The sequence below is a fragment of the Scatophagus argus genome, chromosome 17, assembly GCF_020382885.2.
Source record: "Scatophagus argus isolate fScaArg1 chromosome 17, fScaArg1.pri, whole genome shotgun sequence".
Taxonomy (NCBI): Eukaryota; Metazoa; Chordata; class Actinopteri; family Scatophagidae; genus Scatophagus; species Scatophagus argus.
Genome location: NC_058509.1, coordinates 20887844 through 20915175, shown reverse-complemented (window position 1 = coordinate 20915175; position 27332 = coordinate 20887844). Strand labels below are relative to the sequence as shown.

Below are 27332 nucleotides of genomic sequence, written 5' to 3'. Positions count from 1 at the left end.
TTGGATGATGCAATGTGGGTGCAAGTGGGAGCTTTGATTTAAGGGTTGGAACATTATAAGCAGTTGGACTCTTCCTCCAGGCCTAGTATTTACTAGTACTTTAATCTCGATCACAATTATCCGGACAGGATTAAATCTTAAAATTGGGTATTTCAAAACAAGGAGATGTGATCCTGATCCTATAGAACTGGGATACGGGATTTGGTAATCCAGTTCAATCCAACAAAGCTTGTATTTTATAGTAACATAGACCATGCCAAACCAGTATCCATTCGAAATTAAACAACTACTCTATATAGCCAGCAGTGCACATATCCTAGCTGAGCCACTATACAGAATGTCCCTCCTGAGCCACCATCACTCTACGGGTGTAGCACTTCCTACATCTACACTTTAATTATAATATATAAGCATCAAAGAAGCATACACTGTCTTTTCTTACCTGTCTTGGAGCTGCAATTCTGATCTTGATATGTGAATGTCAATAACATGCAAGCTTGACATACACTTTCCAAAATGATCTCATCTTTGTAATGAGGCACTACTTGACCAGCAGATGGAGGCCTATAGATTCTGTGACCGTGATCTTGCTGTAAACTTACAAGATTTTATCTGGATAGCAAAAACAAAAACAGGATTAGAAAATCTGGGTAATTCTGATCTAGACTGAAGGTTTTGAAATGCAGGGCCCTGGGGATCACCTGGCAGTATTAATGGCTTGAAAGCTGGCTAGGGATCATGTAATTTTATCTTGGTTAAAAAAGGGATTACAAAAACAGGATCATTTGGACTAGTGTGAGAAGAGTATTGGCTAACACTGAAATGCTCATCTAAGGTCATCTAAGACAATGACAAAAAAAGTCTAGTTATTCTCAGCAACAACTGTTTAACTAACTAAATAATTACACGATGATGATGTCAGTGAAGATTTTGATGTTCAAGATGGTCAACTGTCCATAAATGAGCAGAGTGCTGGCTACAGACATGCTAGCGTCAGCTGTGGCTACTGCACAGAACTTAGTTTTCAGGTCTTCATCTGAAAAAACCCTACAGCTTTTATACATATTTTGCGTTTGACCATGTGTTTCTTCATTTATATTTTGCATTGTAGACTCTTCAGCTCTGCTGAGACCCGTCTGCGTTGAGTTTTAAGAAACACTGCAGGGGCGATGCAGTCTCGCTCTCTCTCTCTACTCTAACCCAAATGCGCTTTCAGGTACTGGAATTTGGCCGAGATCCATTCGACATATCTGGCTATAACGCTAATAAAGAAAATGGTGAATGGCATGTTTAATTAGCTGTAACCAACATAACATTAACTGAGTGAGTTAGCCAAACTTCTATGAAGAAAGTCTTGAATTTTGACTGGTTAATGTGCTCTATGCATACGCAAATCATATGTGTGCAACTTCAGTGTTCAAACACAGTGAAGAACCGTCGCTTTTATGTTTGAAAAAAACGGACCGAGACAAACAGTCTGTAACAGCCCAGGTGAGTCTGTCCCACATTAGGACGGCTGGCAGATGAATGTCAACATCACTGAGAATGGAGTGATAGTACTACTGTTATTCTATCTGGATGGATGGACAGATAGATAGATGCTTTGTTGACTTTTTTCCAACTGACTGCCTAGTTTATGTATATATGTCTCACATCATTTAGTCCTTGCTGTTGTATTGTATTGGACTACATTCATTTAAAGGGCCTTAAAAACACTGAAAGTGTCAAACATGCTTGTCAAACACACATTCATGAAAGGTGAGTATTAGAAAAATGACAATGGTTTTACTTTGTTCATTGAGTTAATACTTCTGTCACTATTTATTCCTCACTGTCAGTCAACAGAAGTGCGTGTTTCTTATTGCTGTGGCACTCCTGCAGCAAATTAGCCTCATGTTCCTTTAAAAAAGGCACGGATGTTGTTTTTTTGTTTTTTTTTTTTTCCTTCTCTGCCTTTTTTTGGATTTGTTTTGTTTTTTGAAATTTCTTTATTTTTGCTCAGGGAACAGAGCACAGTCAAAACGCATTGAGCCAGTCTGAGCCGGTTTGTAACCTCAGGGTATGGAATTATCTCTTAATATGTAGCCGTTAGTGGTCAAGACGTCACACAGTAAGACAGTCAGAAAGAGAGAGAGAGAGAGAGAGCCAGGGTGGGAGGTGAGGAGGAGGAGGAGGAGCAGCAGCCCCGGTGTTTTCAGAGCAGAAAGAGGAAAATCTCTTCCTTTAGGAGCTGGCACTTTGACAAGAAAAGACTGAGTGCAGAACTTCAGACCACAGGGTGGGGCAAACACTGTTTCAGCAGCCAAACGAGTGAAAAAGAAGAAAGAAAAAAGCAGCGGGAACATGAGACATTTAGTCAGAGCGAGGCACAAGGAGGTAGCACAGACATCTTAAAATGGGGCTGAATGTGGCAGCCAGCCATCAACACGCAGCAGAAACAGAAACGTGCCAAATACAATCAAGTACAATTAGAGGATCACCCACAACACGCTAACACACAACACTCATCAGCAGAGTGATAGTAGTTAAACTAATCCCAGCTGGTCAACAGCAATGAATTACACAAAAGGCAGAGCAGGGCTCACATCCAAGAGTTTTTGGGTTTTTTTTTTTTTTTTTTTTTACATATGGAGAAAATTGTACAGATGCTATTTTTAGGTATTACACCACATAACAGCAGATTTGGGTGTGGAAAAATTCAAACTGAACAACGAAATCAATGGAAGAACGTGGGTCAGGATGGACAGTAATGATGTACTTGAGCTGTGTTTTCCTGTAGTGCGTAAATGCCCGGCTGGATGAATAGTTTAATAGTAGCAAGCTGGGGGACTGTTATCGACCTGGAAAAAGGGACAAATACTCACAGATAATATTCAGCGTTAACCTTATCAATATGTAACCTTTTCCATTAAATTGCACTTGTTGGAATAATTTTAAGGCAGAATGCGTTTTGCTGACTTGATATTAAGAGAAAAATCATTGTTTTTCCTCTTTAAATTTGGGTGCATGCATTGCTATTCATTAATGAAACACCAACAAGAGGCTGAAGGCCTGCTGATCCCAGGTCTGTGCCACTCTGTTATCCTACCACAGTCATGCCTCCTCATGAATCTACAGCAGAACAATGGCTGTGAGACAAAACATTATCAAACGCACTTTTTCCACCAAGAAGCTTGGCTTTCAAATAATGCTAGTTAAAATAAGAACGTCATATAATAATATTAGCTTTTTGACATAACAGACACACAATGCAGGAAGAATATGTATCATAAACAGTGTATATCTGATTTGCTGATTTACTTCCAAATCATAATTTGATAAGCGGCACATGAACTGTACTTACATAGCGCCCTTCTAGTCAGACTGCCCACTCAAAGCAGTCACAAACACAAGCCAGCATTCACCCGGTCACAAACACACACACTCATACACGGGTGGCAGAGGATGCCATGCAGGGTGCCACTTGCTCATCAGGAGTGATAGCCATTCACACAAACACTTAACACCCTGAGAGAACAGCCACTGGGAGCAATTTGGGGTTCGGTGTCTTGCCCAAGGACACTGAATTTAAAAAAAAAAAAAATCACCAATAACAACTAAGCAATGTGACTACAAACAGCTTCTAAATGGACCTTGAGTTGTAATTGTTTTATTAGCTCCTCCTTCCAAGGTCAAGAATGAACTTTAAATTATCAAGTCATTTATCAAGCACAGATGCTCTCTGGTTGCAGGTTTATACAGCGCAAGGACTGGCTGTTTGTCTCTGTTTGAGCTTTTTATAAAATGAATTTTTCAACAAGCATTTGATGTAGGAACCTGACAAACGCACGGCACAGAATGAATTCGGTATCCGCGTAGACCGTCAGTACCAACAAACAGATGCTGGTTAGCACCATGTCCTAAATGCACAGGAGCATCCCACATGTCCATACTGAGTTTGTTAATATACAGTTCTGTCACGTAATGTAATAAGCACACTGTGTGCTGAAGATCAAGGGACATGCTGAACGGTCAATGTTGTGTATCACGAGCCTAGATTTTACATATGGCTCAAGCATGTTTTTTTTTAAAAAAAACAAACTTCTATACATACATACATACATGTATGACTTAACACAGTTTGCAGGTCAGAAGACCCACCACCGTACATCCTCTGTTCTCCAACTTCAGTATCCCATTTTAGTGTTATGACACCAATCAAAACATGCCAAACATTGTTCATAAGAGATTATAAAAGTTTTGTGAGGCAGTAATCCATCAGGTACCAGCGCAGAACTACCCCATATTTCATTCCAAGCCCCCAGTCCTGGCTGCGCCCTTCAGTTTACAGTGAGCATTGGGACAATTGCATTCAGACAAGTTGACTGGGGTGACCTTGTGCAGCACCTGGCTAAACACAGCTCAGCAATGCAGCAGTGATGTGCACCCTGCTTATTCACAGGCTGGATTAGTCACAGCCGCTCTACCAGTGACCGCTGGTGCCATTTCTCCTGACTCGAAGACAAATGAAACAGCAGTTTCCCAACTCACCTTTTATTTTACTCCAGTTAGCACACTGCCACTCGCTGCTTTACACGCATTCATTAAAAGCACGCAAATCAATTTTTTCTAATCAGGAGCTGACTATGCAGACTTCTCTCCTCTCAAACATAAAGCGATGTGTTAAGACTCTTCTGAGAACTTTGCAAAAGAACCCAACTTTACTGTGACGCAGCAGGTCTTCAGATTAGTAATGTAACCTGATTTTTTCTAATAAATTTTACAGAATTCTATACATTCCCACACAATGCTGCATTATTCATGAGCAGAAAGACAGAAAAGAATTACTTAAGAATTAAAAAAAAATGGAGGGATGACCCAATCAAATTTTTCATGCCCAATCCTGATCAGAGTCCTCTAATGTTGGGTATCTGCTGAAAGATCTACACAGGAGAACAAAAGAACAATGCTGATTGAACATGTATCTGACACAATGAAATAACAGCTGTAGCCTACTGGCTTTTGCTTTATTTTTCACAAGTTATATGATCTAAATACTGATGGTCGTGATCCATAACTGCTATGTTGATCAGCGTAATGACAGAATCACAGCCCACTCTGATTGGACAGTGGTCTTACAGAGTTGAGCTCCTTTCCTCACAGATGTTCTGTGTCTGTGTCGCAGTTATCTCCTTGGAACATATAGGCCTGTGTGGCACATACATGCACACAGGTTCTCCCATGCCAACTCAAGCGATAACTATTCCTGCACATGGTGAGCGTCCACCAGTAGAGTGATAGCCAGTTAGCCTGCCAACCTCAAGCAATGAGCCAAAAACTCGTCATCTGTAGGTCCTCCGTTTTACAACCAACCCGGAGAATATACATAGCTGTTAATGAGCAGCAGGACTGAATACTTTTTCTGTTTTTTGTAGCCCAACCTGTGTAAATAAGATAAGAACTTTATTGATCCCGCAAGAAATTGTTGTGCCAGGGTTGCAATACAAAGAGGCAAACAAAAGTATCAAGTAATCAACACAAAATATAAAATAACAGAGTAATATAAAAAATGAGTACTATAGAAAAATAACAGTATACATGATATAGATAGAAATACTTCTGCGCACCTCATTCTGAATATTTTTGGTTTGCTTCTTCTGGGATCCTGAGGAATGACTCTATTCTTATGTGTGTAATACATATATCGATATTCCAGGGGTCACGCATTATATGGCATGTATCCTGTCTGGGGTCGATCGGTATGAAGGGCAGAAACGAACTTCAAATGCCTGCTCATTGTCAAACTGCTACAACTGAGTTCGGACACCTGTTAAGCACTTCAAACAGAATGTTTCACTTTGTTCTGTCATCAAATTAGTCACAGAATAAAGGTTTATTACTGACAGCTGATATGACAAAGACGTGTGACATTTCAACTGGTGAAAATAATGCACTGGCTAAAAGGGAGAGGCTAGTAGTTCAGTGTTTTATTTATTTTAGGATGACGACAACGTTACAGTGTGTTCAGATGGAAAAGTAATTGAATTCTTACATAGATTACATAAAAGGTCAATGAAAAAATGTAAATAAATATGAATTTGCGTCTACTGGCAAAATGCAAATATGCAAAATTCACATTATTTGCATGAGATGAAAATATTCAACAAACAATTTGTGGACCTATCAGACAGAGGAGCACAGCCGCTGCTCAGTTTACCTACTAAACTTATTATCCAACCATCCATTTTCTATACCGCTTATCCATCAGGGTCGGGGCTGGAGCCTATCCCAGCTGACTATGGCGAGAGGCGGGGTACACCATGGCCTGGTCGCCAGTCAGTCACAGGGCCAACACACAAAGACAGACAACCACACACACCTAGGGCCAATGTAGACCAAACCTAATGTGCATGTTTTTGGGATTGTGGGAGGAAGCCAGAGTACATGGAGAAACCCAGAGAAAACCCATATAGGCAAACCTCACACAGAAGGGATTTGAACCTGCAACCCTCTTGCTGTGATGCGACACAACTGCACCACTGTGGCCGCCCTAAACTTACTAAAAAGTGGATTTATCTTCACTCCCTTATCAACATGTTTGCGACAGCAAGTCGTTAGCTACAGAACAGGGGAAAAAGAAATGTGAGCTGAAGTCTCTGGTGATAGTTGTCCCTCTTGCCTGCCATTTCTTGTTAGCTTGTAACTAAATTACATCAGGCATTATTTATTTATTTATTTTTTATTTGCCTCAAAACTAAAGCAAATGAAAACACCTTCGTCTGCTCTTTCTTGCTATCTTATTATGCTGTAGAACTACAACTAATGGTTATTTTCATTATCAATTAAGCTGCCCATTATTTTTGATGATTATTCATTTAGTCTATAAAACAACACAAAAAGTGAAAAAAAAAAATCACCTCAGTTTCTCAGAGACCAAAGTGTCCAATCAAACAGCAGTTTGTAATTTACAAAGCTATACATTTTTATATGAGAATTGCAACACATCATCATTTAGAGACAAAGGTGTTTTCCCACAGTTCATTATGTCACCTTAATCACAAAGATTTTTCATTTTTTTAAATAAATTTATGTCAATCTGGGTATGACTAGAAATACATAGTGTTTGATGGAATACTTTACAAATCAATATCTTTATATTAGTTGTGGATTGTTGTATTTTAGTTGTTCTGGTTGTACTGCGCACACATAATTGTTTCCACATGAAAATAAGCTACAGGCTGTAACCAAGTGTAAAGTGATTGTATACAAATCCCCTCCACCAATCTCCAGTTGCTCCTCAGTACCTGGAACTATTTCACTGGCTGAAATTTAAGCAACAGACACACACCTACAGTTCCACCTAGGCTACTGACAAGATTTTCCCATTTACATCACCTGCATGTCTTAGAACTGTTGCAGAAGACCAGAACATCTGGGGGAGACCAATGCAGACACTGTCCGGCAGAATGTGTAAAATTGTGACAGAAAGAACTCGGTGGAACAGCACGAAAACAGGTCCAACCTGACCCGAACCGCTCACTCACCACCCTTGTATTCCTATGAACCTCAGGCAGAGCCGAGGGAACCCTCACTGACTTTAACTGTGGTCAGTGCAAGCGACCGTGTGCAATAAACAAGAACTCGAAATGATCTCATCTCACCAGAAGATAGAGCCAAAATGCATGGAAGCGATCAAAGAGTTTGATCTCAGTGGCAGTGTCCAGGTGCTATGACTACAGATTAGTTAAGACAGCTCAAGAGTTACTACTATTACTTCTTCATAATAAAAGCTGAGGAATTACTAGATACAAGTTCCAAATATCCACACACAGTACTCAGTCAACACGAATGACTTGGATATCCAAGTCCATGACGTGTTGAATTCAGTCTGTGTACAAACCACTCCGCTCCACACCATTGGCTTTATTATTTGAAAATGATTTCAATGACTTTGATGCTATTTTATGAGGGTACAGATGGTATTTCATCCAATATTTGCTATTGACACTGACATTTAAATTTTAAAAAGTCCCTTCATTCAAAGTATTGCATTTCATTCACTAGGGTCTACTTTTAAATAACAATCAAACACCATCTTTTACCAGAACAGCCAGTGAGATATTAGTTTTAAGAAGCCTGACTGTTTCTGCTTAGCAAGATTCAGCTTTTGCTTCTGGAACACTTCACTGTTCTACTTACTTCTTAAGGGGTGCAGCCACAGAAACAAGGTCCAATTTCATGGTCAGCACTGGAGACATTTAAGAAATCTGGATGCTTGAAGTTGCACAATGTGTCATGTGACCTTACATATGAAATGTATAAAACACTGGAAGGTGGGGTGAAAAGTGTGCCGTCATAGCCCCCTCTTGGCTGTATCCCACCGCTTCCCCCATTTCTCTACAACAGTCTTATCATTTGTGCGTCTTTGTGGTCTCAACACCATGAGTTGGACAAATGGGTACAACAGTGCCCTTTCCATACAGACCTTCTTTAAAGCCAGTCAAAGCGTTGCACTTGCTTATTCACATTGAAAACTAACAGAACAAGTTGTGCGATGAGAAAGAGAGTCGAGAGAGGGCTTAACCTCGCCCACTTCGGTCTATCGCTGAATAAACTGTCAGGTTCTGACCTTCAAAAAAGGTTGCAGATCCATCTGATCCATCTGTCAAGCGCCTGGTTTAAGCATACTCACGGCCGATGCCGACTTTGAGTATCTTGTTTTCGGTAGCTAGCAAAAATAAAATCAGACACTGTTCCATTTTAGCAAAGAAAAAAAAAAGGCCAATTTTACAAACGTACTTCTGGAACCTTTTGGAAATATTTATATCAATGCAACAATTTGCTTCATGCCTGGTGTACACCTCTGTACAGTATATGCAGCTGCGTTCATTAGGCTGAATCCCCATCACAAAGCATTTCCTGTGAAGAGCGCAGAAGCTGTATCTCTGGTCTGCACCGGTAACTGATAACTAACCAGACACCATCAATCACTCGACACATTCTGACACTTTGCTGCGTGTGTTTCCAATCTGTACGTGTCCATCAGTGTTTAACCTGAACGCTAAGCCGTTTCTTGGTTTTGCCATGACTGACAGAGCGCTACATATCATAACAAAAAACAAAAAAAAAAAATCACTGGAGTTTGGGATCCATTATTTTATCATTACATCATTTTACATTGTTTAAAGTAGCCAACACAAATCATGTCCTTACTCTCAACTGTTCACATGAATGCAGAGAAAAAGAGCCAGCATTTAATGTGTATTAACCAAAAAGCTTCAGAATTTCATATGAGCTTCAATAATGTGGTGGCCACGTACTCCTGTGCACCAACGGGAAATTTAAAAACGTGAGCAAAGAAAATATGATCAAACCACAACTTGAGTACCACTAACAAGTTTATGTTTTTGTGTAAGTGTAAAATATCCATTTGAAGACATATATTGCTCAGAAATTGATTTCACGATGCCAAACACAAATCAAATGTTTGACGGCGTCGTCGTTTGTTTTCAAATTAATACCAGCTGATTTATTGCTACAGTGTTGCATTCACCAATACCAGAACTCAGCTTTATTAGTCCAGCTATACTAAGAAATACTGAGGTTTCACACCCAGATAAATGGGGAAAAAGTAAGTAAAGGTTAATAAGTGCTGTGGTCTGGTAACACCAGAATTAATCACTGAAGTCAGATTGATACACAAATAGAATTATTTCTATAAGGACCAGCTAAATGATGGCTTAAAAACATCAAACCCTAAATCCACTGATTGCCTATTCATCAAAACTACATTACAATAGTCTATAGGTGCTGTACAAATCTGTCATAACAGAATGGTAGTCTTCATCTGTATGCTACTGGGGCTGCCAGGGGACTCTGAGCTGGAAATAGGAAGAGGAAGGACTCCATCATTGAGAATACTACAGTTCATTCACACTCTTCAACAGCAGGGACCATTCATTCATACAGACCCACTATCACTATGTGAGTGGAGGGCTGAGTGTATCAAGGTCTGCCAACTTTTTATTTCAGAACCGAAGGCTGTGGAGCCACTTTATTTCCATGCTCAGATAAGAAAACGTGTGAAGTAAGCACGAGAAGACACGACCCAGACAAACAGCTGGCTCGATGTGTTACACTGCTGAGGAAGGTGAAAGGGATGCACATTTCATGGAAAGAAGTGATGGAGCAATGACAACAACTTTCAGGCCGTCTGTCAACTTCTCATTTCAAACAGACAGTCCTCCTGTGACAAAAGTCAAAGGATTTACTGCCCAGGCCTTCCCTATTCAAAACTGGTGTAAATGACAAAACCACAATATATCCTAACCAGAACATAAAAGGACTAATTCCTCAGATTGTCTTGTCATCTTTTGTAAAGGAACACAACATTAACATAATTTGTCTTTTTGTATTTAGATGCCGCTCTCTCTCTCTCTCTTGACTTGGTTAACCACTGTTGACAGTACATATTTGAATCAAGAGACTATGCAACGCAATCACAAAGACAATGATAGCAGTCCTATGCGGATCCATCTGCATGTGACTCATGTAAATCTTGAGGAGCAGTGCAGCAGCAAAGAAGAGACCAATTCTGGCCAACGGATACGAAATATACTGCAGAATAATAGGCAGCACACATTAAATATTGATTCCCGTTCGGTCTCTAACGTCATCTAGACATCTACCTCCGTTAATCCGTCGCTCAGAAAACAATCAGCCGCTCGGCCTGAATAAAGCCTGGCCCTTACAGTAAAATGTTGGTTATGCTGTCAGGCGCCAGGCAGCCATTTAGGTGCATATGGAGCCAGTTGAGTCTACGTAAATGGCTGATGCATTTCGAATTTTTCTTCCTAATTGCTGTGAGCCATCAGCAACCCCCCCGGCCTCCTCCTAGCGCGTTTAATATGCCACTTCATATAGCTTTGCGTCAATAAAACGGTTCTAACATCTCATCTCATCCCGGTGCTCTTTAAATGAGCATTAGCAAGTATTTGGAGGACCCTGGCTCTTTCTCCAGCCTGAGTTAACCCCTAGAGACTCTGGATCAAACAATGAAACGGATCGGAGGCATTCCGCACAACGTTTCCATCACAATGAAATCACAACATCTGCGTTAACAGTTCAGTTATTATCAAAACGCAACCAACCGGGTAGGATTTAGATATCCATTAACCTTTATGCTGCGACTCCGGACCTTTAAATGTAAATTAACTGTTCGAGGCGACGGCTGCTGGTCGCCAACATGTCAGCCTGCATTAATAAATAGCAAAGCAAAGCCGCTCTATTGTCTATCAGCATATCCACCGGTAGGGAAACGACACAACAACTAGCCGTCCTGCCACGACATGAATCCCGCCGCTGCCATTTCAAAACACATCCCGCCGGAGCCAGGCCTTGCGTACATCCTCGGACTCACCTGTGTCTCCTTTCGCCTCGGTGTGTACCGTCTCCGGGTTCACGGTCCGGTCCTGACGCGCTGCAGCGGCTCCTCACCACCAGTCCCCGGCACCGGCAGACAGCACTGAGCCCCTGATTGGGCCTCGACAAACGCTCACCCCCTCGGTGCAGCCAGACAGACAGCTTATTGGTCAGGCAGTCACTCCATGAAGTCCAGACAGACAGCTGACTGGCTGTTCCTTTCCCCAGCAGATCCAGACAGATCTCAAGGATTGGTCCTCCAGCTCTTATTACTGGAAGCTCTCCGACCTCCTATTGGTTGTTCTTTTCCGCGGCGCAGACAGAGAGAGACTTGATTGGCTGGTAGTAGTGTTGTTGTCTGTGTCTGGATGGAGAGCCATGTTAACTCCAAAGGGGTGAAGAAACAATGTGTGCAGTCACATTCATAAAAGTAGCCGCGTCGCTGCAAAGCACCTAGATGTAATCTTTAAAGTAAAGTTAGCTCGTTTTCCTGGCTGGAGTCAAGGCTTAAGAGAAATTTGGCTGCTTCATTTCCACCGGAGCAACCTGATTTCTTGTTATACCGGGTTCCTTAGCGGGCTTCTGTGCACACATGTGCACGACAAAGACCCAAGTCAGGGAACAGCCGTGACAGCAGTGCGGAAGGGTGATAAGAAGCGTCATTAGTCCTATCCTGACGAACGCACGTCAAAGCAGCCCTCCGTCGGCTTGTGTCTGCCGTCTGTAGGTACGTCGTCAGTCCAAATGTTCAGACAAAGAAAACTTAAGCCTGCAGCGTCATGCACTTAAATTGTGCCACGGTTGAAAAAAAAACAAAACAAAAAAACCATTTTCACCGACAGGACGGGAATGTGATTACTGATCAGCTGTACACAGCTGTGGCTTTGGTAGATAAGGTGAACCATGTGAACAACTTGGCTTGTAATGAATCAGGTCAGCGTTCTCAATATGGGTCGTGTACGTCTATGAGTTGTTATAGACATTCATTAAAAGGCACCAGGAAGTTAAGTAAAAATGACCTAAAAAAAAAACCAACTAAATAAATGATGATAATAGATGCTGCCACCTGGAACCGCATAGATTCAAGCATCTCAGATAGGAAGCCAGCTCACTTGCTGACCTGGACCGTTGTCATGTTGATGCCTTCATGCCTTTAATCACTAAACACACGATATTATTTTTTTTACTTCCAGTTTTGTTGTCGTGTCAACTGCAGCTGATCGTTTTGTTTTGCCGTTTCGGTCCTGGCACGCTGCTTTGCAGGGTACGGGTACAGTATTGGAATATTTCTGTATGCAGTGTATCATATTCGTGGGATTTTTTCCACATGCCTACCACAGTTTAACCTGCGGGTGGGAAATTGTGATCGTGAGCCGCAGTCTGGCTACAATATACATTTTAACAACCCTGGTTACAGGCTGTAGACAATGAATGAAGTTAGATGTTGCTGGTAACAGCTGTTCATATTGACCACCATGGAGACGGAGCCCTCTAGTGGCTTCATAGTTTATTACTTTGACTTAAAGCAAAGGTCTGCAAAATGAATGGTGTTGCTAATGTTCTTATATTTAATTATAAAGGTATATTGTCTGTATGGATCTTCTTTCTGAATTCCCAATAAATAAATCAACTGACCGCATTAAATGACATCAAACTCGTCTTGCTCTTGTGGCTCATGTCCCTTGCCATTCATAAGAACTTTAGGGTGGCCATGTTGATCAGGTTTTGTTTTGTCCGGCAGTGGACTTTGACATCTGACCTTCTAAGTAAGACCGACAAAGTATCTGGATCAAAATGAAACCTTAAAACGTGTTTAAATGCAGATTTGATAGATTGTTTTAAAAATAATTATTAGTGACTTATTAAGAGCTTTAATTGCAGATGACCCACCGTCTTTTGCTTTTGGCTCATTTAAATTGAGAAATTGTTTAATATGGTCGTTAATGGTAAATCACTCTCTTACTAAGATTACAGCAGAGATGGGCTACTCAGCCAAAAGGCCAGAGGAATATTTGTTACTTGAACCTTTCACTTTTGCTTTCTAACCATCATCAGAAGCGGGTTAAGGCTAAAGACTGAAGATGGTCACTAAAATCCAAAAACTTTTTAGATTTCTCTGGATTCTCTGAATCTTGTGATATTATTACATAATTTTCCTACAGCTTTACAGCAAGGAGCATTTTTTCTCAATCCGCTGGACTAATCGCCAATGAAACGATTCACAAAGTGGTGAACCTTCCTTGTTTTTTATGTGTCCTCACTTTTTTGAAATTTGGTTAATAATATTTAGATTACAGCCTGCAACATACAGTATAATTATTCCAGAGTTATAGTGAATGTTGTTATGCTAACAATGTACCAGTACAGTGCATACCAAGACATGTATGTAGGCACTGGGGAACAAGATGTGATGTTATGAAATAAGGGGCTAACAATAAGGGATCTTACAAAGAACTTATACTTTAGCTATTTTACTTAAGCCTGGGAACCTATTTTGTAATTACAGGGTATGATCTACTGAGCAATGAACTGGATTTTTGGTAGGAGTTTAGACTAGACCAGAATTTGTACATCATTTATTCTTTAACTACTGGGTACCTATTCTATTACTATTAGATCTACAAGGTACTGCTACAGTATGATCAGAAAAACCTCTGAGCAAAAATCTTCAGGAAAGCTGGAATAATGACTTTTGCATTATACCTGAAACAAAAAAACAATATCATTTTGTGGTAATTAACCCTCCTGTTGTGTTCATAAAGGCCTTAGTTTCTGTGGATTTTTGTTTGAATTCAATAACAAGCTGAACTGAAAAAAAAACTATGTATCAACCAGTAAAATGTCTTATCTGCTAGGCAGCTTATTATTCACACATAACTGTAACTTATATACGCCTACTTTGATGTTTTCTGTAGCTTATGCCTTATTCAGTGTACAATTTACACATTGTTCGTAGTTTAAAATAAGCATAATTTATCTACTGTTTTATTGCTTATGAATATATTAGGCAAATATAAGATGTCATGTTGTAAAACACTTTGAGTGTTAAGATTAGAAGATTGCCGTATAAGAACAGTCCATCTGCCATTTATATACAAAATGTGAATGTTTGCTTTGGTTGCAATACTCATGATGATCTCAATGTAGAAGCAGCTGTCGGCTCCAGTAGCTATGGGACAACAGAAGTCACTCTTCATCAGAAATCCACCACAGTGTCGCAGGCTGCAGTATAAAGCATTACTGAGGAAGAACAGTAACAGTACCACTACTGACTGGAAAGGTGTAAGATAAGATAAGATAATTCTTTATTACTTCCACAGCGGGGAAATTTACATTGTCTCAGCAGCACAAGGATAGCAAATACAGATACAGATAAATAGAATAAACGAAAAAGGTCCTGTGGAGTGCCTCTGCACTCCTAAACACCTGGAAGACCCAAAGGCGTATGCACACCTGTAGTCTGTTGACTTTAGATAGATAGATAGACATACTTTATTGATCCCAGGCTGGGAAATTACAGAGCAGCAGCAGCAATAATAAGCAGTGTAATGTTGTGCAAAATAAAATAGAATGTATGGTGCAGTGAACCGAATGAGTAAAAACATATAAAGTGAGTAGTGACTGTATGTTATGACCAGACTTTAGCTGTTATTGTACAGTGTGATGGCATGTAGCAGGAAAGATTTCCTGTATCTGTCCCTGTCTGTCTACTGTGTGGTGGAGAGGGTGCTGTTCATTGTCCATGATGGATAACAGTTTGTTTAGCATCCTCCACAGTCTCAAAAGACTCCAGCCTGAGCCCGAGTACAGAGCCAGCCTTCTTGATGATCTTATCAAGTCTGTTGGTGTTGCTGGCTCGGACGCTGCTGCCCCAACACACAACAGCAAAGAAAATGGCGCTGGCAACAACAGACTGGTAGAAGATCTCCAACATCTTGCTGCACATGTTGAAGGATCTCAGCTTCCTCAGGAAATAGAGTCTGCTCATCCCCTTCTTGTACACAGCCTCGGTGTTAGAAGTCCAGTCCAGTCTGTTGCCGATCACCACTCCCAGGTATCTGTAGTCCTCCACCTCCCCCCTGATCCGTAGTGGCTGAGAAGGCGTCCTCTTCCTCCTGAAATCAATCACCATCTCTTTGGTTTGTTGACATAGAGTTTCAGGTCTGCTTTTAGTGATTTATTTAAAGATGACATTTTTGCTCTCTAAAAATTGTACCCAGCAAGTAAGGGTCAACAACGCTTTCTCAGCATTCATGTAGCTATGAATACGCGTTACACTGGATAACTGTTGTGCACTTCTCTATGTGTAATATATCTGTCCCTGTCAAATAAGCTTTAACTGAAATGAAATGAAGCTCTGAGGCAATTTGTTTGGGAATATGAGAGTATGCACTGCTCAGTGGTAATGTGAAAAAGATCTCACGCCAGGTCCTGTGTCAGTATCTCAAAGTTTTCTACACTTTATTAGTTTGGCTGACACTAGGAATGTGTTGCATATCCTTTCTTTAATTTGTATTTGATTCAGTGACCACTCTGAGACCATATAAAAGTATAAAAGAGTTTTACTGCTAGCTAGGCTTTCATTTTCGACTAGTAAGATGCACTGCAGAAAATTTCAGGTTGTGAGGAAAATTAAAAGGTTCCACATTAATGCTTCAGAAGTCGGACAAAGTAGGTAGAATTCTAATAGTATTTTCATTCCAGATTTAGAACAAAAGTTAAAAGGTGTTATTGAGCTCACGATTGTGGAGTAATGAGATATAGATGGGAATTCCTTATTTGCTTCTTTTAAATATAGGGATGTATTGATCAGTGATTAACTGATCAAATGTTTACAAATGTAAATATTGATTGCACCATGCTGAACCCAGGAACTGCCTCCTAAATGACATCAGACTAATCAAGTGAAAAGTAATCTTCATGCTTCATGTCATTGATGGAATGGATATGGTTAGCACTTAATGAACGTGAGAGTTTTATTTAGGGCTATTATTTTATCTTGAGGTCTGGGCCCTTCTATGTGGAGTTTGCATGTTCTCCCTGTGCCTGCGTGGGTTTTCTCCGGGTACTCCGGCTTCCTCCCACAATACCATAAACATGCACATTAGGTTAATTGGCTACTCTACATTGCCCCTAGGTGTGAGTGTGAGAGTGTGTGGTTGTTTGTCTTTGTGTGTTGGCCCTGTGATTGACTGGCGACCAGTCCAGGGTGAACCCCGCCTCTCGCCCGTAGTCAGCTGGGATAGGCTCCAGCTCCGGAGCTCCGGACAGATAAGCGTTATAGGAAATGGATGGATGGATGGATTTTATCTTGAACATGTTTTACATCTAGAATTTCACATCTGATAAATAACTGAATGGAAAGGACACAATAGAAATACATTTTTTATTTTATATGGTTGGCTGTCTTGGTAATTTTGGAATTGGAACTTGCTTAAAGACAAAAATCTCTTACAGCAGTACGCCTTGAATGCTCAGAGCACGGTGCCCAAGAAAAAAGTCTGGTTTCATACCTGAGCTCAGCCCTCCGCTTCCAGCTGAGGTTGCTTCTTGTATCTTGTTCTCCTGCTCCAGACAGCTCATAGCCGAAGGTCAGGCTCTTTTGATGACATCCAGCGATACTTCATGTGTTTGGAGTGAGGTTGGAGAAGCGGCTTGTGATCGGAGGGTCACCGGTTCGATTCCTCCACCGGACGGGCAGGAAAAATTTGGGTGTGGTGGAGTGATTAATGAGAAAAATGCTCCCCCCCTCCATTAGCCGGCTGATGTGCCCTTGAGCAAGGCACTTAACCCCCCAATTTGTGTGTGTTTCACTGCATGTAATTTGCTGGGTGTTGCATGTGTGTGTTCAACTAAGGATGGGTCAAATGCAGAAGACGAATTCAGTGTGTGTATGTAAAAATATATATACTGCCAATAAAGCTGATTCTTCTTCTTCTTCAGGCAGTCAGGCAAAGGTTCATTTAGTCAATCAAAGGCTTCATTGTACAGGAAACACAAGGGAAACTAACATCATTAGGTTTTGTGATCACATGCAGCTTAATATTGCCCTTATACTGAAAAATCACATAATAAGAAGGACAAAGCATCAGCATAACAGAATGACTGATTGTAACTAAGGTGCAGATATCTGCTCAGTGAAAACAGACAGGTAAGGAACGCTGCAGCTGCACTGCATGCGGATAAAACACGAGCCTTCTCTCGGCTCTGCACAAACAGCCCTCAGCATATCGGAAATTCCCCACATTGTCTCTTACAAAGGTGGCTGCTGCAACAGCCCGCACGTCAGCCGCCTTAATTAACCAATCGGCGCTGATCCTGGTGGCTCCTTGTTCACACTCAGTATATTTACTGTGGGCAAAGGGTGTGTGTGTGTGTGTGTGTGTGTGAAGGTGGGCTGATGCAGCAAGTAGACGAATCATGCGATATATTTTTTGAAAAAAGAAACATCACACTGATCCCGTTGAATGGATGGTCGTTTTTCGGATGCTGAAAGGTGTGCAGGTGAACCCGCAGGAGGACACACACCGGGGGAAGTGATGCTTCAGCACGTTGGACAGCTCCGCTCTGAAACCAGGTTCCTTCAGCTTTTCTCTTCATCTGACCATCACTGGGCCAATAAGATTCCTCTCCAGGTAAGAATACTGCGGCTTCCTCCTTTTTTTCTCTCTCTTAAAATGGCCAAAGTTTGGTAAGGAATATAATGTGTTTAAGTCAGTATCAGTGTGTGTGTATGTCGGTGGTGGGGGGTTGAGGGCGCGTCTCCCCCAGTACTGAAGTGATGCAGTCTAATATGTGGAGATGAGAATAAAGAAAAAGTGAAGGAAAAGGAAGAATACATCCAGTCAGATCGAGTCTAAAGGAGTTCTGTGGAAGATGTTTGATTTCATTGGGTGGAGATGAACGTCTTTATCACGTTAGGTTCTTTGTAATCTGAAGACAAGCCATTGCCTGCATCAGGTTCTTTGGTGCAGCACCACATGTAGAGCTGCAGTGCTCAGCCAGCAGAGGGCGCTCCTTCGCCGCCTTCCAATCGTCAGTTGGGTTTTTACCTGCATGCGGTTGCTCATGACAGATCACATACACTTCACATCACTGCTCATCATCTTACAAAGCATGCCGTTCTACGTTTCTTATGTGTGTGAAGCGATAGTTTCACACACACACACAGGGCTTGAACGTAACTCAAACGTTACGTTCAAGCCCTTGCAAACTGAGTTCACAGAGTGCTGACTAAGCCTGAAACCGCCACATAAATCTTTCTGTATTCTGGAGGGTTAGGGAATTTTAAACTTTCCAGCAACATCAGTAACATCTTGCAAAAGGGACTATTGGAATATGTTGGGTTATTGTTTATATATATTTTTTGTCCTACCACCAATGGAGGATATTTAAACCAACATCAAGCTCAGTGAAATGAAAACAAAAACCTGAAATATAAAGCTTAACATGTATCGGCTGCTTAGCACCTACCTTTGTGGTGTTTTATTCACATGTTCATAACGACACTTTATGTTTCAGATGATGTAGTCGCCCATGGCTTAGACTGAGCCTCTGACAGTGCTCTCTGTGCAGTGCTTTTATCCTCTCACCACTGCAAGTTGACATTGGGTCAGCAACAAAATAAGAAAACTAAGAGACGCTGTTGTTTTCATTCTGTGAACCACTTTGGAGCTTTTAATGTGTTGGAATGTAATTTCCCAGAGTAAAATCAGTGGGTCAGTGGGTGAACATGGGTCAGTCCATGAAAACAAAACATTTGAAGAGATGATTTTAACAAAGGGCGGCACGGTGGTGCAGCGGTTAGCACTGTTGCCTCATAGGAAGAGGGTTCCAGGTTCGAATCCCGGTCTGGGCCCTTCTATGTGGAGTTTGCATGTTCTCCCTGTGCCTGTGTGGGTTTTCTCCGGGTACTCCGACTTCCTCCCACAACACCAAAAACATGCACATTAGGTTAATTGGCTACTCTACATTGCCCCTAGGTGTGAGTGTGAGAGTGTGTGGTTGTCTGTCTTTGTGTGTTGGCCCTGTGATTGACTGGCGACCAGTCCAGGGTGAACCCCGCCTCTCGCCCGTAGTCAGCTGGGATAGGCTCCAGCTCCCCCGCGACCCTGACGGATAAGCGGTATAGAAAATGGATGGATGGATGGATGGATGGATTTTAATCAACATCACCATGCTCTTTGTGGTCAGCGCTGAATGACTGTCTTCTCTGTGTGTCACAGGATGACAGGAAACCTGTCTGCTGATCCTTTCCAGAATGCCTCTGTTCTCTCCCTCCTGAACTTGTCTGCTCCAACCTCCCCTCCACCTTGGGAAGCTCCGTCCTTCACTGTGGCAGCCTGCTGCCGTGTAGCAGCCACCCTGGTGCTGTTTGTCTTTGCCGCTTGCAGTAACCTGTCTGTGCTGATCAGTGTGTGCTGGGGGCGGGGCTATCGCCTTGCAGCACACCTGCGCCCACTCATCACCAGCTTGGCATCAGCTGATCTGGTGATGACCTTTGTGGTGATGCCGCTGGAGGCCGTTTGGAACATTACAGTGCAGTGGTATGCGGGGGATATCATGTGTAAGCTGCTGTGTTTCCTCAAGCTCTTTGCCATGCACTCAGCAGCATTCATACTGGTGGTGGTAAGCCTGGACCGCTATCGAGCCATCCTTCATCCGCTGGATTCTCTTGATGCCGGGCTCAGGAACCGACGTATGTTGCTCGTGGCCTGGACTCTGAGTCTGCTGCTGGCATCTCCACAGGTACACTAAGTTCTAGATTTCACATTGAAATTGAGGGGAAGTCCTTCATCATTTTTACCAGTGCTGCGTCTGAGAACCCCTGCTTAAGACCAACACAGCACTCAAGCCCCATACTTGCTGTGCTAATAACATTGTTACAAATTCTGGTGTGGTGATCTGGCACTACAGATAAACTATTTCATTCACAAGTTAAATGCAACTGCACATGACCCCTAAAATTAATTAATTAATTTTATTAATTAGCAACACCTGAACAATTTTTTTTTTCTAGTTGCAGCAACTCAGTCAACCAATAAAAATGCTGACTGTTATCATGCGACAGCTGATTAAAAAAAAAATTGTATTTTCAATAAACTAACCACAGAGCCATGAAATATGAGTCCTGATCCAGGACTGTCACACTACATATCACAGTTCTGCATGAAGATCTTCCAGAAGCGAGACAGTCCAGTCACTGTGCATCTCATAAATATAGCTCTTTTTGTTTTGTTGTTTTTTTTTTTTAACAGGAATATTAGATTTGCTCATGAGATGGCGAGAAATCATCTGAGGTGGCAAAAATAACATTAAGCAGCAAAATCCAACTAATTACTCCACAAAAAGAAACACCTCTTTCATTAAGATCATTATGAACAATCAGTAGAAACTACGCAAAAATGTTCTTAAAACTGTACATGATGAACTTAACTTGCAAATCAGCAAGGGATGACAAAAGGTTTGGTTGTAATTAATTAAATCTTTCCTTAACCGAATCTCCCACCCATCAAAAGAGGTTTACACTGCATCAACCACAAAGTCTGATGGGTGTGTATCTGTCACACACATTTCTGTAGCCTTGAGATGTTTCGCTGAAATTCGGGCGCTTGTGCTGAATTTCTTTTCGTTCTTAGATATTCATTTATACAATTCCTCTCATTTGAATTTAAATAAAGAATTGCTGTTATTTATTTATTTATTTTTTAAATCACAGTTTAGCTCACATTAATTCAGTTACTGGAGTCTGACAGATACTCCTCCTCTGTAGTCTCTAAACAGATGAAATGCACCTGCAGAAGCATTCCAGTACCATCAGATGGGTCTAAATCTGAATCTTGGGGTGCACACATTCTGCAATCTGTAGCCTCTTCTGTGAGACAGTAGAGGAGCCAGAAATAAAACCCCATTATAGGGAAGCCTGGTCAAGCTGGAAACTGATCTGTCACTGATAGGCTGGCAGGAGCTGAAAACGGGCTGACAGAGTGCTTGTTTCTATAGAATTCCTACATGTCAGACCAAACTGATGTTCGTAGGTAGACTACTTAACCCCCTTAGCCGTGTACTCTCTGCTATTCTGGATACTTATTCCTAATACTCACTCTTGTTTAGGGTACCACTGACAGGACTCTGTTCCAGCATGCAATCGGTGAGAGGCAGGCTATTTTACAGCTTGCACAGGTCTAACCTGACATACTCCAATCTGTGTGTTTTGAGCACGTGAACAAAATGGATCACCTGAGGGAGCTCACTCTTGTCTCCGGTCAGCTCTGTTTGTGTTTTTAGCTTCTCTTTAGCTGTACTGTGATCACTTCACTTCAGGGAAGGAATCTGATCTGATAGCTCATGTTGTCAACTGCTTTCCTGCCTGTACAACATCCATTGCACATCTGCCCGTCCTGGGTGAGGGATCCCTCCTCTGTTGCTCACCCTGAGGTTTCTTCCATTTTTTCCTGTTAAAGGTTTTTCTGGGAGTTTTTCCTTAGTCGATGTGAGGGTCGAAGGGCAGAGGATGTTGCTGATGTTATGTTAAGCCCTTTGAGACAAACTGCTTGTAAAAATGGGCTATACAAATAAAGTTGTCTTGATCTGTGTTAGTCTCAGCCTCACTGCCCAGTCAGCCACTAATGTTACAGCTTTGTAAAAGTGCTAATCAGAGTAACACATAGTTGCCAAGTGAGTACATTTGTGCAGTTTGACCATTTCTTGTTCACATGGCCTAAACTTCAGTTTCTTTATAGTTTTGTTTTGATTGTCTGTCAATATCACAACATCAGTCTATTAGACATTGCTGGCCGTCATTTATAATGCAGTCAGTAATAAAATGCAGACAACCTGAGCTTGTAAAATTACCAGAGCAGTTAGGAATTAAAATATACGACAGCAAAATCCAGTTGTTTGGCTCCTAGCTTTGTACTGGTACATGTCTGGTTACAAATATCTTGTGGTTTATATTTGGCTTATAAATGCTGAAATGCCAAGATCCCTTAAAATATCACAAACTGTCTTCTTTGCTTACCTTCCACATTTTGATATAATGTGATGAATAGGTGTGACTTTCACTTGAGTTGGGAGCGGCCCCTCATCACGGTGGTGTTAGCGACGTAGGTAATGTATGGAACTCCAGGTGAGGTGTTCCAGGCAGTTCTTTTGGACATCTGGGAGGGGCTCAGAGTAGAGCCGCTGCTCCTAGACTCAAGGTTCAAGATTTTTTTTGCCATTTGTGCACAAACAAACACCTGGTCCCAGGCTGGAGTCCAGCCATGTGTTCACTGCAAGGCTGTTGAGCTGAGCCCTGTTGCCTGTGATGACTCCCCCGCAGTCCGAGGTCATGGTCCAAGTGCAGTCAGCTCCATGGCTGAGTGAGCTAATGGTGGCTAATATTACAACTACAGCCAAATATAACTACAGCAAACAGTGTTGTGAGCAGCGGTTGTTGTCTTCCAGGTGATATGCAGCATTTTTTTGAGCCACTGTCAAATTGTGGCAACAGATATCCAGTGCAGTCTTCAGTCTGGCCCATCAGTGATGAGTTGTGTGTTTAGTAATACTCTTCGCCAAACTGCTGCATAAAACCTTTATTTGCATACTTGGGACCTTAAACGTTCAATCACTTTAGTCCCATCACCTTTTAAAGTCTGGATCCAGACCAGTCATTGACCACTGATTGTCCTAATGTATTGATTTTGACATGTTGTAACTGGGACACTCTGAGGTGCATTAAAGGGACTTTAATGCACGGCATTGCGTCAAAGAACCTCCTGCATTGTGTGGTTCTTTGTGTAGTTTGTTTAATATAAACAACTGTAAAATAGTTTGTTTTATCAAAACAAACTACACTTGTGTTTTCTGTGAGTGCATAAAATTCATTCTTCACCTCTTTACGCTCTCTTCATCCTCAGCTCTTCATCTTTCGGGCCATTAAAGCGGATGGAGTGGACTTCACTCAGTGTGTGACCCATGGAAGTTTCCGGTACCTCTGGCAGGAGACAGCATACAACATGTTCCACTTTGTCACACTGTATGTCTTCCCTCTGCTTGTCATGACTTTCTGCTACACCCGCATTCTCACCAAGATCAATGGGCAGATGCTCAAGAGCAAAGGTGTGTGGCTCCCTGCAGGGTCGTTTGTAACCCTTTCCATTATTAACCCTTTTCACTGCACACAGCTGTTGATTTTAAGGATGGTTCCAGTTTAAGATTCAAAGAGAGAGAGAGAGAAGAGCAGAAGATGAGCTAAAGAGTGAATGAAGAGAGGAAGAGACAACAATACTGTTTCCCAACACAAACAGTATAAAGCCAAGTACTGACAAAACAAAGAAATACAGGCAGAGGGCAAGATACATACACCACCACACACTTGAGGCTGAAAAGGGATCATTACTATAGTTTGTTTTCTTAAAATGAATTTGCTGAATATTTATGCCTTTAAGTATTGCACTTTCCTTTCAAGTTGCACCCACTGTGGAGTAAAAATTAAACAACACATGGAAAGGTCCTAGTCCTGTAAAAGTGCGTAAAGCCCAAGGTGCATCAGCATCTATGACCGAAGCCGACTGTTGGGTTGCCGCATGTTGCCTCTGTTTGAGATGAAAAGTTGCACTTGAACACACCGTACAGACTACAGGTGACAATGATTTGTCATGATTGCTAAATCATGGCGATTTAGCATGTACATTTTGCACCTGTATGAGAGGATATAACGCTTCATTTCAACAGGTGGCAGTAGTCTGTGCTTGATCTTAAAAAAAAAAAAACAATGCACACACGGCAACATTTCCCACCATTTTCACACCACATGTGCGGTCTTAAATAGTCTCCAGTTGCTTCATTTCAGATGGTCATGAATATATGTGAAAATATTCACATATCAGAATAATTCATGAAAAGAGAAGGAGCACATGAACAGAGATGTGTAGCAACAACAATAATACCAGACTTATTGGAACTCTAGATAATGATAACGATGAAGTATACAGAAGGTACTATGGTGATTATGATAGCAGTATTAGTAACAACAATAATGGTAGTAGTAGCAGCAGAGTAGTAATAGAATTAAAATAGATTATGACTGAACAGTAGTAATCAATGTAGATTTCAAGCAGGACCACAGCAGGAGGTCCAACCATGATCCATGGGAACCTGTGAGATGAGAAAGCACAAGGACTCCAGGGAAGAAGTTGAGTTAGTGATATGCATTAATGGGACATAAATGTGTGCAGAAGGAGAGGGAGAGGAAGAAAGAGCTCAGTGCATGAAAAGAGCCTCCTGTGTGTGTCCTCTTGACTTTAGATGTTTGCTTGCTTTTCTCAGCTCTGTTTCTCTTCTCATTCACTGAGCTGAACAGCCAATCAGAGCAATTCAGTATGCTCAGTCGGGTGAAAAGCCACAGACCAGATCCTGGTCTGTGAAATGTCTGTACTGGCAAGATGGATCAGTTATCTTATACACATGCATATATGATTGGACTTGTTTTTGCACCCAGTAGAGTTTTAGACAGAAAAGGAAATTCAACACTGGCTTCAGTTTTCAGACCAGGAAGCTCTGCCCAGCAGGCGGGAAAAGGTATCCCCAGCAGTGGGAATATCTTTTAAAAGGGCTCCAAAATGGAGTGTAGGCTGTGGAATCATCAGCACAGACAGCAGCTGTGACAGCTCACTGTCAAATAAAGTGGTTTGGATGATCCGGCATCCAAAATGCTGGATAAAGCTATGTATAAAACACAGAATTTGGTAAAATTATCTTTTAAAGCTCTGCAGCTTGCTTTACATGCTACTGTGACAGTCAGCAATGCATCTCTCTCATACCCACCTTAAAATAGGTCATCCTCATCTCAGCATGACACTGCTAAGGTGGTGATACCTATCTGTTTACATTTGTGAAATGTACGCTTTCCTGTGTTTGAGGTTTTGCTCATGTTGTGTTTCTGCAGAGGGCGAACACTGCCTAAGACGCAGTGGAACAGATATGATACCCAAAGCCAGGATGAAGACCCTCAAGATGACCATAGTCATTGTTAGCTCCTTTGTCATCTGTTGGACACCCTACTACCTCCTGGGCATCTGGTACTGGTTCCAACCAGCCATGATCCAGCACACACCTGAGTATGTGCACAACATACTGTTTGTCTTTGGCAACCTGAACACATGCTGTGACCCGGTCATCTACGGCTTTTACACACCGTCTTTCCGGGCTGATCTTGCTGACGTGGTGGCTTGCTGCCAGGGTCGCTGGGCCAACAACGCCTCGCCTCGCTCTGTGGATCGTCTGTCTGCTCGAAGTGCTGGAGCCGCTGTAGAGATGGAGTCTGATCTGAGCTCAAACCAGCACACTGCAAACCCCAGTTAAACAGTGGCAATTAGACTTTCAGGAATTAAGCTTTGCTACAATATACCCAATGTCCTTAATGCAGGCGTCAGCAATTTTATACTCAAGGTAATCCATGAATGCATAATTGGATGATGAGCAACTGGCTTTTCATGCTCCTTTCATGCATCTTGCCTTCCAGTTTGGGGGCAACTACAGTACATAAAAGCTGATCTGTGACAAACATATGAGACAATTCAGTCATCCATTTCACCTAACAACTCCACACCAGTGCCAAGCGATGCGCATGTGATGCATGTCAATACGCAATTTGTTATTGTTTCTTTACTTGCACACCTTGAGAAGAACGAAGTGTGAATACCTGCTTTACAAGTACCCACTGTGTGACTCTAGGCCTAACACAGAGAGGTTAGATTTGTATCAATCTTCTCATTTCTCTCAGAAAAAAACAAAACAGTAAGAGTATTTCCTAAAATGCTTAACTGTCCCTTTAAGAGTCTGTATTGACACTACCTCTAGGAGAGGAAAAAGACTGATAATAGCACAATTGCCATTTTTCTGCCTGATTGTCAAAAAACTACCAGTAGTTTGTATTGTGTAGAGACTGTTTTTTGGGAAGTAGTGGGATGTCATTACTTATTGAAATATATTAGCTCTGAAATTCATACATAGTGAGTTGGCCCTATAAAACTCAACATAGATTGTGATAGTCAGTAATAAATAATCTGTTGTTATGTATCTGAGCAATATATGTGAAATCTATATATAAGAATGTACTGAATGTGACCGTACCAACATAAATACTCTCTGTGTAAGCAGGTGCAAAGTTAATAAGAGTCTTATATGTGCTCAATAAAAGTCTACTGAACAGCTGTGACAGTTTCAGTCTTGTTGTTACAATGGGTTTGCAACATTAAGAAATTTTAATACCTGTTTGTGTGGTGTAAATTATTAGTGTGTTTTACAGAAATGATGACTTTAACACTCAGCTGTGGTACCTGCACCGAGGTTGACCTGTCTGACTGAATCAACAGTGATATTTGGTATGCTGGAATATACCATATTATATATATTATATATACATATTTTGTTAACATTTCATATCTCTAGTGTGTCTTCTTTTACTGCAACGGTAAACTTTGATGGACAAAGCTGACATGTGCAAGGTGAACGGCACCTACGTTAAGCTCGCACAGCAGCACAAAAGTTAGAAGAAAGCTAAAAGAATGGAGCAGAAGAAAATAATCTCATTCAGCCTCTGAAAAAGATAAAGCCAACAGTGGAGGGTGTGCCAAAACTAATAAACTGGGTTACACCAACAGCTGTAGCTTCAGCTAAATGTTTTGTCAGTCTTTGGAGCCTTGGTTAGATGTTTGGAACATTACTTATTGGGGATTTTGTCCAGAAGTTCTCACCTCATAAAATCTGGTATTCTCTCATGGCTTTTTTTTACCAGCATCCTCACGGCAGAAGTGAGTGAATACTCATTTCATGGGGAAAAGGGATTTCTGAAGATGCAGCCATGGAGTAAATTCAATTCAATTCAATTCAGTTTATTTATATAGCGCCAATTCACAACAAAAGTTATCTCATGACACTTTCCA

General features: G+C 41.5%; 2 protein-coding genes across 2 annotated transcripts in view; one reads left to right on the top strand and one right to left on the bottom strand.

Moving 5' to 3' along the window:
• Positions 1-12085, bottom strand: part of gatad2b (GATA zinc finger domain containing 2B) — a 47552-nt gene extending 35467 nt beyond the window's left edge. The window contains exon 1 of the mRNA XM_046417307.1: positions 11399-12085. The gene's annotated coding sequence lies outside the window, so the exon portion shown is untranslated. The remainder of the gene's footprint in view (positions 1-11398) is intronic.
• A 5434-nt stretch (positions 12086-17519) lies between these two features.
• Positions 17520-26594, top strand: LOC124075131 (gonadotropin-releasing hormone II receptor-like). The gene is made up of 4 exons (XM_046418546.1): positions 17520-18035; positions 19626-20148; positions 23304-23505; positions 25334-26594. Exons 2-4 carry the CDS (start codon positions 19627-19629, stop codon positions 25747-25749), a joined length of 1140 nt encoding a protein of 379 aa, XP_046274502.1. The 5' UTR covers positions 17520-18035; position 19626; the 3' UTR covers positions 25750-26594.
• The last annotated feature ends 738 nt before the right edge of the window (positions 26595-27332 follow it).